Here is a 13,872-nt window from a genome sequence, read left to right as displayed (position 1 = left end):
CGGAAGAAGAAGAAGAAGAGCTTGGATTTGATATCCCGCTTTATCACTACCCGAAGGAGTCTCAAAGCGGCTAACATTCTCCTATCCCTTCCTCCCCCCACAACAAACACTCTGTGAGGTGAGTGGGGCTGAGAGACTTCAAAGAAGTGTGACAGGCCCACAGTCACCTAGCAGCTGCATGTGGAGGAGTGGAGACGCAAACCTGGTTCACCAGATTACGAGTCTTCCACTCTTAACCACTACACCACACTGGAAGGGACCCAAGGGCCATCTAATCCAACCCTTCGCAATGCAGGAATCTCAGGGAAAGCATCCATGACAGGTGGCCATCCCTCTGTCTTGATGTTGTGCTTCTACAAAGGAGAAGGCCTTTTCCACTCTTGTTTTGGAATGACTTCTGGCATGGGGGCACATTTGCTGCCAACACCTCAAGTTTCTTGGTGCTGCATGAAGATTTTTGTAGGCACATAGGTTTTTGAATTTGGAATTGTGCTCTGTTTTTTTAAATAGTTTTTTTTTGTGAGGGGTTAAAAAAAAACCTTGAATTTTGCCATTTTGGGGGTCAGTGATGGTTTAAAATTGGATCTATATGTTGCATGAGTTAATTTGATTCACCCTTCCGCAGATCGCCCCTCGGATGTTTTGATGAAGGGTGGTTGTGAACCTATTTTAAATAAGTAAATAAAGCTGATGAATAGATGGGCGGACCACAACCTACTGGAATATGGATTTCAAGGGAAATGGAATGCAATTCAGAGGTGCTTTGCCATAGGTCCTCCGTTTCAATAGGGTTTGCATAGAACTCTGACAGATTGGGCCCACATCTGAAATATGCCTTATTGCAGCAAAATGAGACTTGCTTTGCATATATATATATATATATATATATATATATATATATATATATATGCAGGTTTTGGTGTCCTCGGGTGTCTTCCCGTGTAAAAGTTGGGGTGTCTAGGCGACGTTTCGACGAGGTCTCACTCGTCATCTTCAGGCTGGTGCTTTCGGCTTCTTGTTACTGGAACAGAGCCAGTAAATCTACGAAAGCATATATATATATATATAAAATCTACGAAAGCATATATATATATATATACACACACACACACATACACACACACACACATTGTAGCAAAAGGCTTTTTTTTAGTTTAACCTTCACTGAATGCTGCTGCTCTGAACATCACCTTGCTTGCTTGCTTGCTTGCTTGCTTAATTACTTAATTACTTACTTACTGTATTTCCATATGCTTAAGATTGCTTAAATTATCCACTTGACGTGAGGCTTCCTTTATTTTTCTTTCCATTTAGGAAAACCTGATATCCCAGTAAAAGGACCCAAAACACCAGAAGCTTGTGCCCCCAGCACCACTTTTGATGCTGTCACCACCTTACGTGGAGAAATGTTGTTCTTTAAGGGCAGGTAAGTTGCTTTCTTAAAAACACCAATTTGAACAAAATTTCCATCTCCAAACAGGACTTGCTTCTCTAATGCCTTGCTCCAGCACCCCACCTGTACCAAAGCATGCTCTCACTCTCAGCCCTGCATTTCGAGGCGAGGTAACAACAAAATGAGCCATAAGAAGCCATAAACAAATGACATTAAAAACAGCAACACCACATACCTATCGTTTCAATTGTATGTGTCATGATGGATCAATTCAGTGTTGTGTGACTCTCTCTTACACAGACAGACAGACTACAGATCACTCTATGGCGGCTTCACCCCACAACTCACAAAATCCGGCTAATAGTCTGGATTCATTCTGCCATTTTGTCACAAAAACAGAATCATGGAATTCTGCAATCATAGAATGCAGAGAAAAGCATCAGACTGAAGTCAGAGCCCTGGACCATGTTGTTCAGTATTTTCCACATTAACTAGCTCTCCGGGGTTTGAGACTGGAGTCTTTCTCATCCCCTATCTGGAGATGCCACTTACATGTTTCCACTGACGTTTTCAAATTAGGTATTTCTGGCGCAAACACTTCCAGTCAGGTGTTCAGCTCGAATTCATCGGTACCTTCTGGCCGGAACTGCCATCTGGAATACAAGCTGCCTATGAAAATTATGAAACTGATAACTTCCTTGTTTTTAAAGGTGAGTGGCGAACTTTGATGTCCTTGCAAAATTGCTGCAGAATAAGTACTGAAATGCATTTGGTCAGTGTTCCTCAGCCAGCATGGCCTCTTCAGGGTGCTATGTGAAAGCCTAGGGTATGTGAAAGCCTACGTACTGTATACTTACCCTGAAGTAAGTTCTGTTGGGTTCTGTGGAACTGAACCCCAAGTAATATTGCAGCCTGACCAAGCGAAACTTGCTCATATAATTTGGCCTTCATGTTCTAAGTTCTGCCACGTTGCTGTCCTTCAGACTTAGCCAAGGCTTATCAAAGGCTTCACACACTCTCAGCGACATCGCAGAATGGAAGCTAGGAAGGCCATAGTTTTTGTAATACTAGCTTCTTCCATCTATCAATGCTAGCGTTCCCGAAAACCTTTTTGAATAGTATAATACTTTTGGGGGGTGAACCATTCCACATTCCAGTCAGGAGTTACATGTTTCACTTGAGTGTTGTTTGTACCTGCATTTCAGGGAGGTTAAATAGCTGCAGTTGGTCTTCATCCACTACTGAGAAGAAAGGCAATATCTACCCCTGTGTTCCTTTGAACCAAGTAAAGGGAAATGCCCTTTCCAAGCCCAGTGTAAGGCAGGAGGTTGGAGTGTTTTGCTGTTAGGAAAACATTATTTAAGAAACAGATAAAAGTTCCTGGAAGCTTTAAAGAGGGTTCCAGAATTTTCTTTAGTGTGTAGGAATGGCGCTCTAGGCTTGATTGGTGTCAGCTGGAGGTGCAAATAAAGGGAGGAAGTTGCAGGCTGCAATTTCTGCACAAGGAAAGCATACACACACACACATACACACATGCTGTCAGCACACATTCTGACAACAAGTTTGGAAGTAAGACAATGTGTGCTGCTGATACTGTGAGTTTTGCTGTGTCAGGATTGTTAATTACTGGATTGAGATTATACCGTGCTGGAGAGATAAAGAAGGAATGTAGATAGCTTGTATATACAGTGGTACCTCGGGTTACATACGCTTCAAGTTACCGTACATACGCTTCAGGTTACAGACACCACTAACTCAGAAATAGTACCTTGGGTTAAGAACTTTGCTTCAGGATGAGAACAGAAATCGTGCGGCAGCGGCAGGCCCCATTAACTAAAGTGGTACCTCAAGTTAAGAACAGTTTCAGGTTAAGAACGGACCTCCGGAACGAATTAACTACTTAGCCCGAGGTACCACTGTAATAGTAACAGAAATGCTTGTGCAACCAGTCAAGCAATAAAGAAGCTCTTGACTGTGAATTTGAGTATGACTCCTGTTCTTGTCCTCTGCCTCCAGGGAAAACTCTGCTACCAACATTAAGAAGTGGTTTTACCGAGGTGCCACCACACAAGCACAAAAGCGCAGCAGAAGTGTGTGGGCAGTAACCTCTAATATTTGCCACATCTGCTTAGTAGGACAGAAGAGTCCATGCAATCTCTCTCACACAGGGAGAAAGCAATAATATAGCACTCGGTCTTCAGATCACCTTTTAATTCCAAGCCACTTTGGATACAATCACATGAGCATAGCCAGCAGTAACCATTAATTCATTCATTCTTAAAATATTTATATACCCTAACTCTCTATCAAACCTTCCTGAGGCATCTAGCATAAAAAGGTTTCCCTATAAAATATTTTTATTTAAACAAAACTGTTTCCCTTGAATTACATGGAATGTTATCCCCCTCTCTTTTTCCCCCAGGAAACAAATATTGGGCTCTAAATGGATATACCATTGAATCTGGCTACCCTAAGAGCATCTACCAGCTGGGCTTCCCAAATACTGTGAAGAGAATTGATGCTGCATTTAGCGATCCAGAATCTGGGAAGACATATTTCTTTGTAAATGAGAAGTATTGGAGGTATGGCTTGACTATTCTGAAATTCCAAATGAGGGATGGAACAGTCTGTTTTCAGTCTGGCCGATTTTGCCAGCATTTATTTGTAACTCTGTCCCGTCCCATTTCCACATCTATCTGTGATTTTTTTTTAAAAAAAAGCATAGATACAAAAAATACATTCAACTGCAAACTAAAATATGTATTTTATCGCAAAATGCCTATTAAATGCATATTTAAATAAGTATTTAATAATAACACACATATTTATGGATTTAAAACAAATTGTAGGAATGGGAATTTCAGTGTACACTTTTCTAACCCCATTTTGTCCTAAAACATGCATTTTTATGCATTTTTTTGAGCTGAAACTATTGAAAAAATTGGAGAAGCCTGAAATATGAAGGATAACAATATTCAGATCTGTATATCAGTCCAGGATGTACAAATTAGGTTGGGGCCTGCTTAAAAATACAAAGGGGAAACTCTCTTTTCCTAATGTGTCACTCTTAAAGTGTGGCCACTATATATTAATTTACTTGCATTTATATTTTTTCTCGGTTTCATTGAGGAAACCCAAGGTGGCAGGTTCAATCTATGAGAACATATCCTGATATTCAGGAGGAAGCAATAGAGGCTGCATACATGCCATATATTTAACACATGTAAAACGCAGGTTGTTGTTTGTTGTTTAGTCGTTTAGTCGTGTCCGACTCTTCGTGACCCCATGGACCAGAGCACGCCAGGCACTCCTGTCTTCCACTGCCTCCCGCAGTTTGGTCAAAGTCATGTTGGTAGCTTTGAGAATACTGTCAAACCATCTCTTCCTCTGTCATCCCCTTCTCCTAGAGCCCTCAATCTTTCCTAGCATCAGAGTCTTTTCCAGGGAGTCTTCTCTTCTCTTGATGTGGCCAAAGTATTGGAGCCTCAGCTTCACGATCTGTCCTTCCATTGAACACTCAGAGCTGATTTCCTTAAGAATGGATAGGTTTGTTCTTCTTGCAGTCCATGACACTCTCAAGAGTCTCCTCCAGCACCACAGTTCAAAAGCATCAATTCTTCAGCGATCAGCCTTCTTTATGGCCCAGCTCTCACTTCCATACATCACTACTGGGAAAACCATAGCTTTAACTATACAAACCTTTGTTGGCAAGTTGATGTCTCTGCTTTTTAAAATGCTGACTAGGTTTGTCATTGCTTTTCTCCCAAGAAGCAGGCGTCTTTTAATTTTGTGACTGCTGTCACCATCTGAAGTGATCATGGAACCCAAGACAGTAAAATCTCTCACTGCCTCCATTTCTTCCCCTTCTATTTGCCAGGAGATGATGGGGCCAGTGGCCAGTGGCCAGTGTCATCTGCATATCCGAGGTTGTTGATATTTCTTCCAGCAATCTTAATTCTGGTTTGGGATTCATCTAGTCCAGCCTTTCGCATGATGAATTCTGCATATAAGTTAAATAAGCAGGGAGACAATATACAGCCTTGTCGTACTCCTTTCCCAATTTTGAACCAATCAGTTGTTACATATCCAGTTCTATCTGTAGCTTCTTGTCCCACATAGAGATTTCTCAGGAGACAGATGAGGTGATCAGGCACTCCCATTTCTTTAAGAACTTGCCATAGTTTGCTGTGGTCGACACAGTCAAATGCTTTTGCATAGTCAATGAAACAGGAGTAGATGTTTTTCTGGAACTCTCTAGCTTTCTCCATAATCCTGCGCATGTTTGCAATTTGGTCTCTGGTTCCTCTGCCCCTTTGAAATCCAGCTTGCACTTCTGGGAGTTCTTGATCCACATACTGCTTGAGCCTTCCTTGTAGAATTTTAAGCATAACCTTGCTAGTGTGTGAAATGAGTGCAATTGTGCAGTAGTTGGAGCATTCTTTGGCACTGCCCTTCTTTGGGACTGGGATGTAGACTGATCTTCTCCAGTCTTCTGGCCACTGCTGAGTTTGATTCCCCCAAAGAATCCCAGGAACTATAGTTTGCTAAGGGTGCTGGGAATCATAGCCTATTTTCATAGTCACAGTGTTTTCCGATACATTATTTTCATACGTCATCCCATTTTTTAATGGTTCTTTCCGTCAATCCAGTTGATGGCCTTGTTTATAGAAATCAGAAGTCTCCTTAGCTTCGTATTTCTGTGAATTGTGAATAAAACCTATGCTATGTCAGGAAAAAGCAATGCCTTGCCTGTATCCTGCCGGGGAAAGCAGACGGGAAGGTCAACAAGGATCTCGAGCCGAATGCCTGGTGTGAGGCCAGTTACCTCTGACTGCGGTCGAGAATCCTGACATGCTATAGGTTGTTTTAGCTTCAAGTAACAATGCTTGTCTTTGATCAGGTATGATGAAATTAGACAATCCATGGAAACAGGTTACCCAAGGCTGATAGCCCAAGATTTCAAAGGAGTTGGCAAAAAGATTGATGCTGCTATACAGCAAAATGGTAAGTAAAGGAATAAATTGGTGCCTTTTTTTTAATTGTAGAAATAAGATTCACCTGGAACTCAGCATGGCTTAAAGAATAGTCTAGGATCTCATATATTGTGTTATTAAAATGTATTAATTGCTGTGTTGTTTTAATGGATTTGTTTTGATGCATATTTTAAAGTTGGTTGAGCTTTTTTGGGTAAAATCACTGCTGACGTCAGATTTTCCTGGACATTTTTTAGTGATTTCCACTTTGGCAACCCTATACTTACTCCACTGCCGATTTGGGCATTAAGCACTACATTAATTTAATAACAGCAGGAACCATTGTAGACATACCCTAAGACTGGACTTTCTCCAATTTTACAATTTTGCCTGAACTTCGATACAGTCATGAAATCATAACTTTCTTTTTTTCTTTCCTTTGCAAGCACAGCTCACTTATTCTGAAAGAGATTTTTTATCCCGCTTTTTCATTTATCCCTATCTCTTTTCTCCTTTTTTAGGGTACATCTATTTCTTCCGGGGAAGACGGGTGACTCAGTTTGATCCTCGGAGTAAAAGCGTTGTTCCGCCCATTCAAAAGAGCAACAGCTGGCTGAACTGTTAAAACATCTAACGAGTGCTTTCTAATTATTAGTTAGCACTCCTGTTGTGCCTAACCTTAATTTATAAACAGCAATTCCTCCTTTATCTACTGTCAACTGATGAATCAACAATGGCACGTGGAATTATCTTCTCACCCAAACGTACAGAAATTTTGGCTGAGTAAAACGTGCCCTAAATGTGCTTATGCAATCCACTGTGTTGTAACAGATTTGACTCTGCTTCTTCTATAAAAGACTTGTTATGAGGAACATCACTGTGTGTGTTTACTTTGTGATTTTCTGAACCGAACAACACATATACAGCTCTGTTAGATTCACAACCAACCTACAAAAACCAGTGCTAAATCTCTGAAGTCAGAGAGGAAGAAGTTCACCCTTTTGCAACTCTTTGGCCTGATTCACACATTTATGTGCCTCACTGGATTGGTCATCACTTGATCACCACTGGATAACTCAGTATGGAATTGCCATCTGTAATGTTATCTCTTTGATGGCTCATTCACTCATGAAATAATAATAATAATAATAATAATAATAAATTTATTATTATTATTATTATTATTATTATTATTATTATTACTATTATTATTATTTTATTATTATTATTATTATTATTATTATTATTATTATTATTATTATATTTATTTATACCCTGCCCATCTGGCTGGGTTTCCCCAACCACTCTGGGTGGCTTCCAACAGAATATTAAAAAACAATAGTCTATTAAACAATAAAAGCTTCCCTAAACAGGGCTGCCTTCAGATGTCTTCTAAAAGTCTGGTAGTTGTTGTTCTCTTTGACATCTGGTGGGAGGGCCTTCCACAGGGTGGATGCCACTACTGAGAAGGCCCTCTGCCTGGTTCCCTGTAACTTGGCTTCTCGCAGTGAGGGAACCACCAGAAGGCCCTCGGCACTGGACCTCAGTGTCCGGGCAGAACGATGGGGGTGGAGATGCTCCTTCTGATATACTGGACCAAGGCCATTTAGGGCTTTAAAGGTCAGCACCAACACTTTGAATTGTGCTTGGAAACGTACTGGGAGCCAGTGTAGGTCTTTCAAGACCAGTGTTATGTGGTCATAGGGATGGGGGATAAATTCAATTCAGTTCACATTTAAAGAGGACCCTACCTAATTTGCACTTTGTGAAACTCACAGTTCTCCAACCAAGTAATGTGTACAAAAATGCATACAGTGGGGTAAAGTGTGCAAAAAAAGAATTCGCATACAAGTGGAAATGTGCATGTTTGTCCAAACTGCATACAAAAAGGGTTTATTAGGAGAAACTTGTGCGACTGCGGGATACATCAGGCTTCTCCACAACTGAGCAAAATGTGGATTCACACCTGCCTGTCTCCCCATTGACGTAGAAGTATCCATATGACTTTCTCTTCATCCCATTGTTCCCTCCTTTAAATGTGGGGTTTCTCCATTCTTGCAGAGTTCAGAATCCAGAGTTGCAGAATCAAAAACCAACAACCCTACATATAAAGGTGGAGAAATCTGGGACAGCAATAGAGTGAGACCCACATTTTTCTCCAGTTTGATCAAGGCCATCTCCTTCTTGAACCCTTTGGTAGGCCCTCAAGCATTTTTCATTTCATCAAATCTGGCCCTTTTTCAAAAATGTTTGGGCACCCCTGAACTATGTGATCTTCAAGGTTGATTCCTCATACTGAAAAAGGCAGCATGGTTAACTGGCACAAATTAACACATGGTCATCCCCACACACATAGTTTTCTTCTGCAGGGGCCTTCATGAATTGTTGGCTGAACTCTCCCTATTATCGAAGTACTATTTAATATACCCATTTTCCACAGACCCAGAGGCTCTGGGAGAAGGGAGATGAACCAGTCATACAACACTCCCCAGCTCTATCTCACTGGGCGGCCAGAAGGAGCAATGGGGTACAAAGGATTGGTTTCACCATGGTTGTGTATGGCGCATGCCATTCAACCCAGGACATCACTTGGTAATCCCAGACAGCACACATTGAGCCATATGTGTATGTGTTCAGATCCTGATATCTCTTTTTTAAAAAATTACCCACCAAACCAAAATATATATATTTTGCATATGAAATTACTATAACAAACAACAACATCGTTTTGAAGTTCAGGGTAGAGGGAGAAACATTTGACGGGGGAAAGCCGGAATATGAATTCACCTCTCAGGAATGGGGTAGGGTTGCCATATTTCAAAAAGTGAAAATCTCCTCCCAAAATGAAGCTTTTAAGCTATTTTTAATGGAAATTTGCCCCCCAAAATCAACACTTCCAATATGGTCTGCCATACACCCAAGTTTTCCCGCACATTTAAACCGATTTTTGAAAATTTCACCCAATCGCCATTTTTGATGGATGAATCCCTGCTATGTCTGGGAGATTCCGATTGTATGGCAGCCCTAGAATAGGGCGGATCCAATTCACATCTAGTAAAGCTCCTTTTGTACATAACCAGATTCAAATTGGGGTTCTCACTCTGCTTCCAACATCTCAATGTTAAAAATCATTACCTTAAAGAGGCAGGTAAGAGGGAGGAGGAGGAGAAGAAGAGGAGGAGGAGGAGGAGGAGGAGGAGGAGGAGGAGTTGTTTGGATTTGATATCCCGCTTTATCGCTTTATCACTACCCAAAGGAGTCTCAAAGCGACTAACATTCTCCTTTCCCTTCCTTCCCCACAACAAACACTCTGTGAGGTGAGTGGGGCTGAGAGACTTCAGAGAAGTGTGACTAGCCCAAGGTCACCCAGCAGCTGCATGTAGAGGAGCGGGGAAGCGAACCCGGTTCCCCAGATTACGAGACTACTGCTCTTAACCACTACACCACACTGGCTATCCTGAGGGATCTTTTCTCGGCTGCAGATAACATAATTTGTAGCTGGACTGCATGGGAAAGGGAAGGGGGAAAGGGGAAGAGGAAACCCGTGGGCAAATCATGAATTTCAGGTGTTCCAACTGGGCACTAAAAATTCACCCACACCCACAAAGGATTTCATATGTTTGACCAAACAGCCTGGCGGGGAGGGGATGAAGACATTGCTCAGTCCCAGTCCAGCAGTTTTTAAAATAATAGAAATGAAAAGAATAGGAGATGCTTACAGGGGACCATTTGAAGGTGGGCAAGGGAGGCCTCACATCTCCTATATCCACTAGATCTACTTTGCAAATGCTCTCCCAGGACCCTGATCGGTTAGGTTCATTTCCAGGCAGATTTGGAGACTGACTCAGCTTCTTAGAAAAGAACCTGCAGGCAGAGGGAGAGAATCAGAAGGAAGAACAGTGCGGAAGGGAATTTGGTAACACGAATAGTGTCTTTCTGCATTTCAGTAGGAAGGCGATGTCACAACACGAAGCACTGATGTGTAATCTCGTTTACAAGCAGCAATTATGACATCGCTCCATGTCAGTGGTTTACATTCTTTCCAGTTTCCACTGTGGGATAAACATCAGTATGGAGCGCACACCTCCTCTTGAGGCTATGTGCTTTTCAACATGCCTCTTTGGTGACCTGAAACTAATGAAAAATTGCAAGAGCCTACCTTGAGAAGGGAAAAGTAGAGGAGGAGTCTTCACGGAAGAGAAGGCTATCAGTCGCTACAAGTCATGGTGGCTATGCTCTGCCTCTGTGGCTGGAGGCAGTAATGCTTCTCAGCACCAGTTGCAAGGGAACACAGTGCTGTCGTGCTCATTTTCTGCTTGGTTTCCCACAAGCATCTGGTTGGCCGTTGTGAGAACAGGATGCTAGACTAGATGGACCATAGGCCTGATCTGGCAGGTTCTCCTTATGTTCTTATGGAAGAACCAGTGGAGAATGAAAGGTTGGCCAGGGCCAAGCCCAGAAACCCTAACACAATATGATGACACTGTAGCAAGAGCTAGGGGGAACAAGGGCTGCCGTAGGATCAGGGAACACACACAAACACATATATTTCAGAGCACTTTTAGTCTGAAAATGTTCATGGGCAAATGCAATGTTCTTATGCACTTAAAGGCCAGTATAATAATAATAATAATAATAATAATAATAATAATAATAATAATAATAATATTTTATTTATACCCCGCCCTCCCCAGTCAAGACCGGGCTCAGGGTGGCTAACAACCAATAATAAAAACAAGTTGATTAAAATACAATTTAAAAGATTAAGATACAACATTAAAACATTAGGGTACAATCTCTTCATAGGAGGAGAAAGGAAAAAGAAAGAGGGGGAGGGAATCAAATTGGCTCCAAGCCAAAGGCCAGGTGGAACAACTCTGTCTTACAGGCCCTGAGGAAAGAAATCAGATCCTGCAGGGCCCTGGTCTCATGAGACAGAACGTTCCACCAGGCCGGAGCCAGAGTTGAGAAGGCCCTGGCTCTGGTTGAGGTTAATCTAACTTCCTTAGGGCCCAGGACCTCTAGGGTATTGCTTAAGGTCCCCCATGGGGCATACCAGGAGAGGCGGTCCCATAGGTATGAGGGTCCTAGGCCGTGAAGAGCTTGATATATAATATGATATAATAAGATGTACATTTTGTAATGTTCTAGAGGGGCCTTTCCAACAAGAGGTCTGCAGGGTGGCAACATGGGAACAGTCATTTTAAGCTGTGGCTTTCCATTTGTGGAATGCTCTCTCTGAGGAAGCTCGCTTGGCGCCTTCATTACATATCTTTAGGCATCAGGCAAAAACCTTTCTCTTCAACCAGCCACTGGGCTGATTAACATTCTACGGCACTTTAAATGTGTCTCTGGGAGGGGAGTTATTGCTTTGTTTTGTTTTATTACGTATTATGTGTTTGCATTTTGCATTTTTATGTTGCGAACAGCCCTGTGGTCTTCGGATGAAGGCCGGTATACAAATTTAATAAATATAACAAAACAAAAGTCACACCAAAGTGACTTTCTCATTGCACCATCTTGATTCAAAATGGCGCTGGGAATCCAAAGGGTGAGGAAGTCTGCCACCCCAACCTCAGGACACCTTGTGCTGAGTTTGACAATGATATCTCAAGAGATGTCCAAAGCTATGGAGAACAAATGGAGAAACCAGTTCCCAAAATACGTTACTGCATATAAACAACAAGTCACATTCTGCTGATAAATTTGTGTTCTACTCCACGGGAACAGGATGGTGGTGAAGCAAGAAGCTTAAAACAGAGCACAGATGTTGCCTCATGGTGATGAAAGTTGCAGCGAGGGAATTTAGTAACAGGCAGTTTTGCAGACAATGGTGAACCTCCTCATCGTTTTGAGGTTCTGAGAACTTCATCTCCTCCTGGTACCTATAGGACCTTGAGAGGAGGCAGGGATGGGGAACGTATTGCCCACGAGAAGTTGTTGGATTGCACCTCTGATCAGCCCCAGTCAGCATTGCCAATGGCCTGGTCTGATGGGAGTTGTAGTCTAACATTAAGTGGTAGGTCCTCTGCATGGGGAAGATGGAGAAATGCTATTGGGTGACAGAGAAAAGGCAGGACTACTCAACAGCTACTTTGCCTCTGTCTTCACCCAAGAGAAAAGTGATGCCCAGCCTGGCGATAACAGAATAAATGATGTAAGGAGGGAGCTGCAGCCCAATATAGGAAAAGAGGTAGTAAGGGAACACCTAGCTACTTTAAAATGATATGATAGCCATGTTCAAATATATAAAAGGATGTCATATAGAGGATGGAGAAAGGTTGTTTTCTGCTGCTCCAGAGAAGCGGACACGGAGCAATGGATCCAAACTACAAGAAAGAAGATTCCACCTAAACATTAGGAAGAACTTCCTGACAGTAAAAGCTGTTCGACAGTGGAATTTGCTGCCAAGGAGTGTGGTGTAGTCTCCTTCTTTGGAGGTCTTTAAGCAGAGGCTTGACAACCATATGTCAGGAGTGCTCTGATGGTGTTTCCTGCTTGGCAGGGGGTTGGACTCGATGGCCCTTGTGGTCTATTCCAACTCTATGATTCTAAAAGAATTCAGATTTTCGAACCAATGGCTTCAAGTTGCAAGAAGGGAAATTCCGACTAAAAATTCGGATAAACTTTCTGACAATAAGAGCTATTTAACAGTGGGACGATCTCCCTTGGGAAGGTGGTGGACTCTCCTTCCTTGGAGGTTTTGAAGCAGAGGTTGGACAGCCATCTGTCATGGGTGCTTGAGTTGAGATTCCTACATTGCTGGGGTCCCTTCTAACTCTAAGATTCTATGATCATTTGGAGGGCCCCAGGTTCCCCATCCCTGCTGTACATGAACAGACAACCTCCTGCTGACAACAACTTGTTTTGGAATATATGAGTTTTGAAACATGTTTTGTAAACTTACTCAACAGAGGAAATGTCAGCAATTTGTGGTTGATTTCCAGAAGATTAGTACCAGCTCCTGAAGTGGAAGGTGAGCTGGACAAAGGTATTCTCCTCCAAGGGGCACACTGAGGACACCTAGTTAGCTTCTGTGGGATTAGATGGACTTCTGGTCTAATCCAACATGTCTCCTATGTAAAATTAGCTACCTTTGTCATATTCCTTCCCTCCTTCTTTTGGTCTCAGACCACATACAGCCTGGGTGTGGAACAGCATTCGGGGACCTTTTTCTTATGGTGCACAGGCACATTCTCAGGGGATAATCCTTTAAAGGACATGTGCTGACAGTGGATATGGTACACACCTTCTCTCTCTCTCTCTCTCTCTCTCTCTCTCTCTCTCTCTCTCTCTTCTACCAGTCCTTTCCCACTGTTTCCCCTTTCCTTGCCACCTATAGGAAATTAAGCTGAACTGGGGCCCCAGGTTGAGCACCTCTGGTGAACAGGATACATGGTAGGGCCCAGGAACAAGCAATGGGTGAGGAAAAGCTGGGATGAAGATTCATTCTTGAGTGCTGTGCTATTTTGTATGCCCTTCCATTGGCTGGCCTTGAATACAAGG

General features: G+C 42.4%; 1 protein-coding gene across 1 annotated transcript in view; it reads left to right on the top strand.

The window, feature by feature from the left end:
• Window positions 1–7,238, top strand: part of LOC114595663 (uncharacterized) — a 49,610-nt gene extending 42,372 nt beyond the window's left edge. Inside the window, exons 16-20 of the mRNA XM_077926801.1 lie at window positions 1,315–1,426; window positions 1,973–2,103; window positions 3,816–3,975; window positions 6,294–6,397; window positions 6,888–7,238. Of these exons, the coding sequence (XP_077782927.1) occupies window positions 1,315–1,426; window positions 1,973–2,103; window positions 3,816–3,975; window positions 6,294–6,397; window positions 6,888–6,991 (611 nt within the window). The 3' untranslated portion in view covers window positions 6,992–7,238. The remainder of the gene's footprint in view (window positions 1–1,314; window positions 1,427–1,972; window positions 2,104–3,815; window positions 3,976–6,293; window positions 6,398–6,887) is intronic.
• Window positions 7,239–13,872: the final 6,634 nt, after the last annotated feature.

This window comes from Podarcis muralis, chromosome 4 (assembly GCF_964188315.1).
Source record: "Podarcis muralis chromosome 4, rPodMur119.hap1.1, whole genome shotgun sequence".
NCBI lineage: Eukaryota > Metazoa > Chordata > Lepidosauria > Squamata > Lacertidae > Podarcis > Podarcis muralis.
This window is presented reverse-complemented; position numbering and strand designations above follow the sequence as displayed.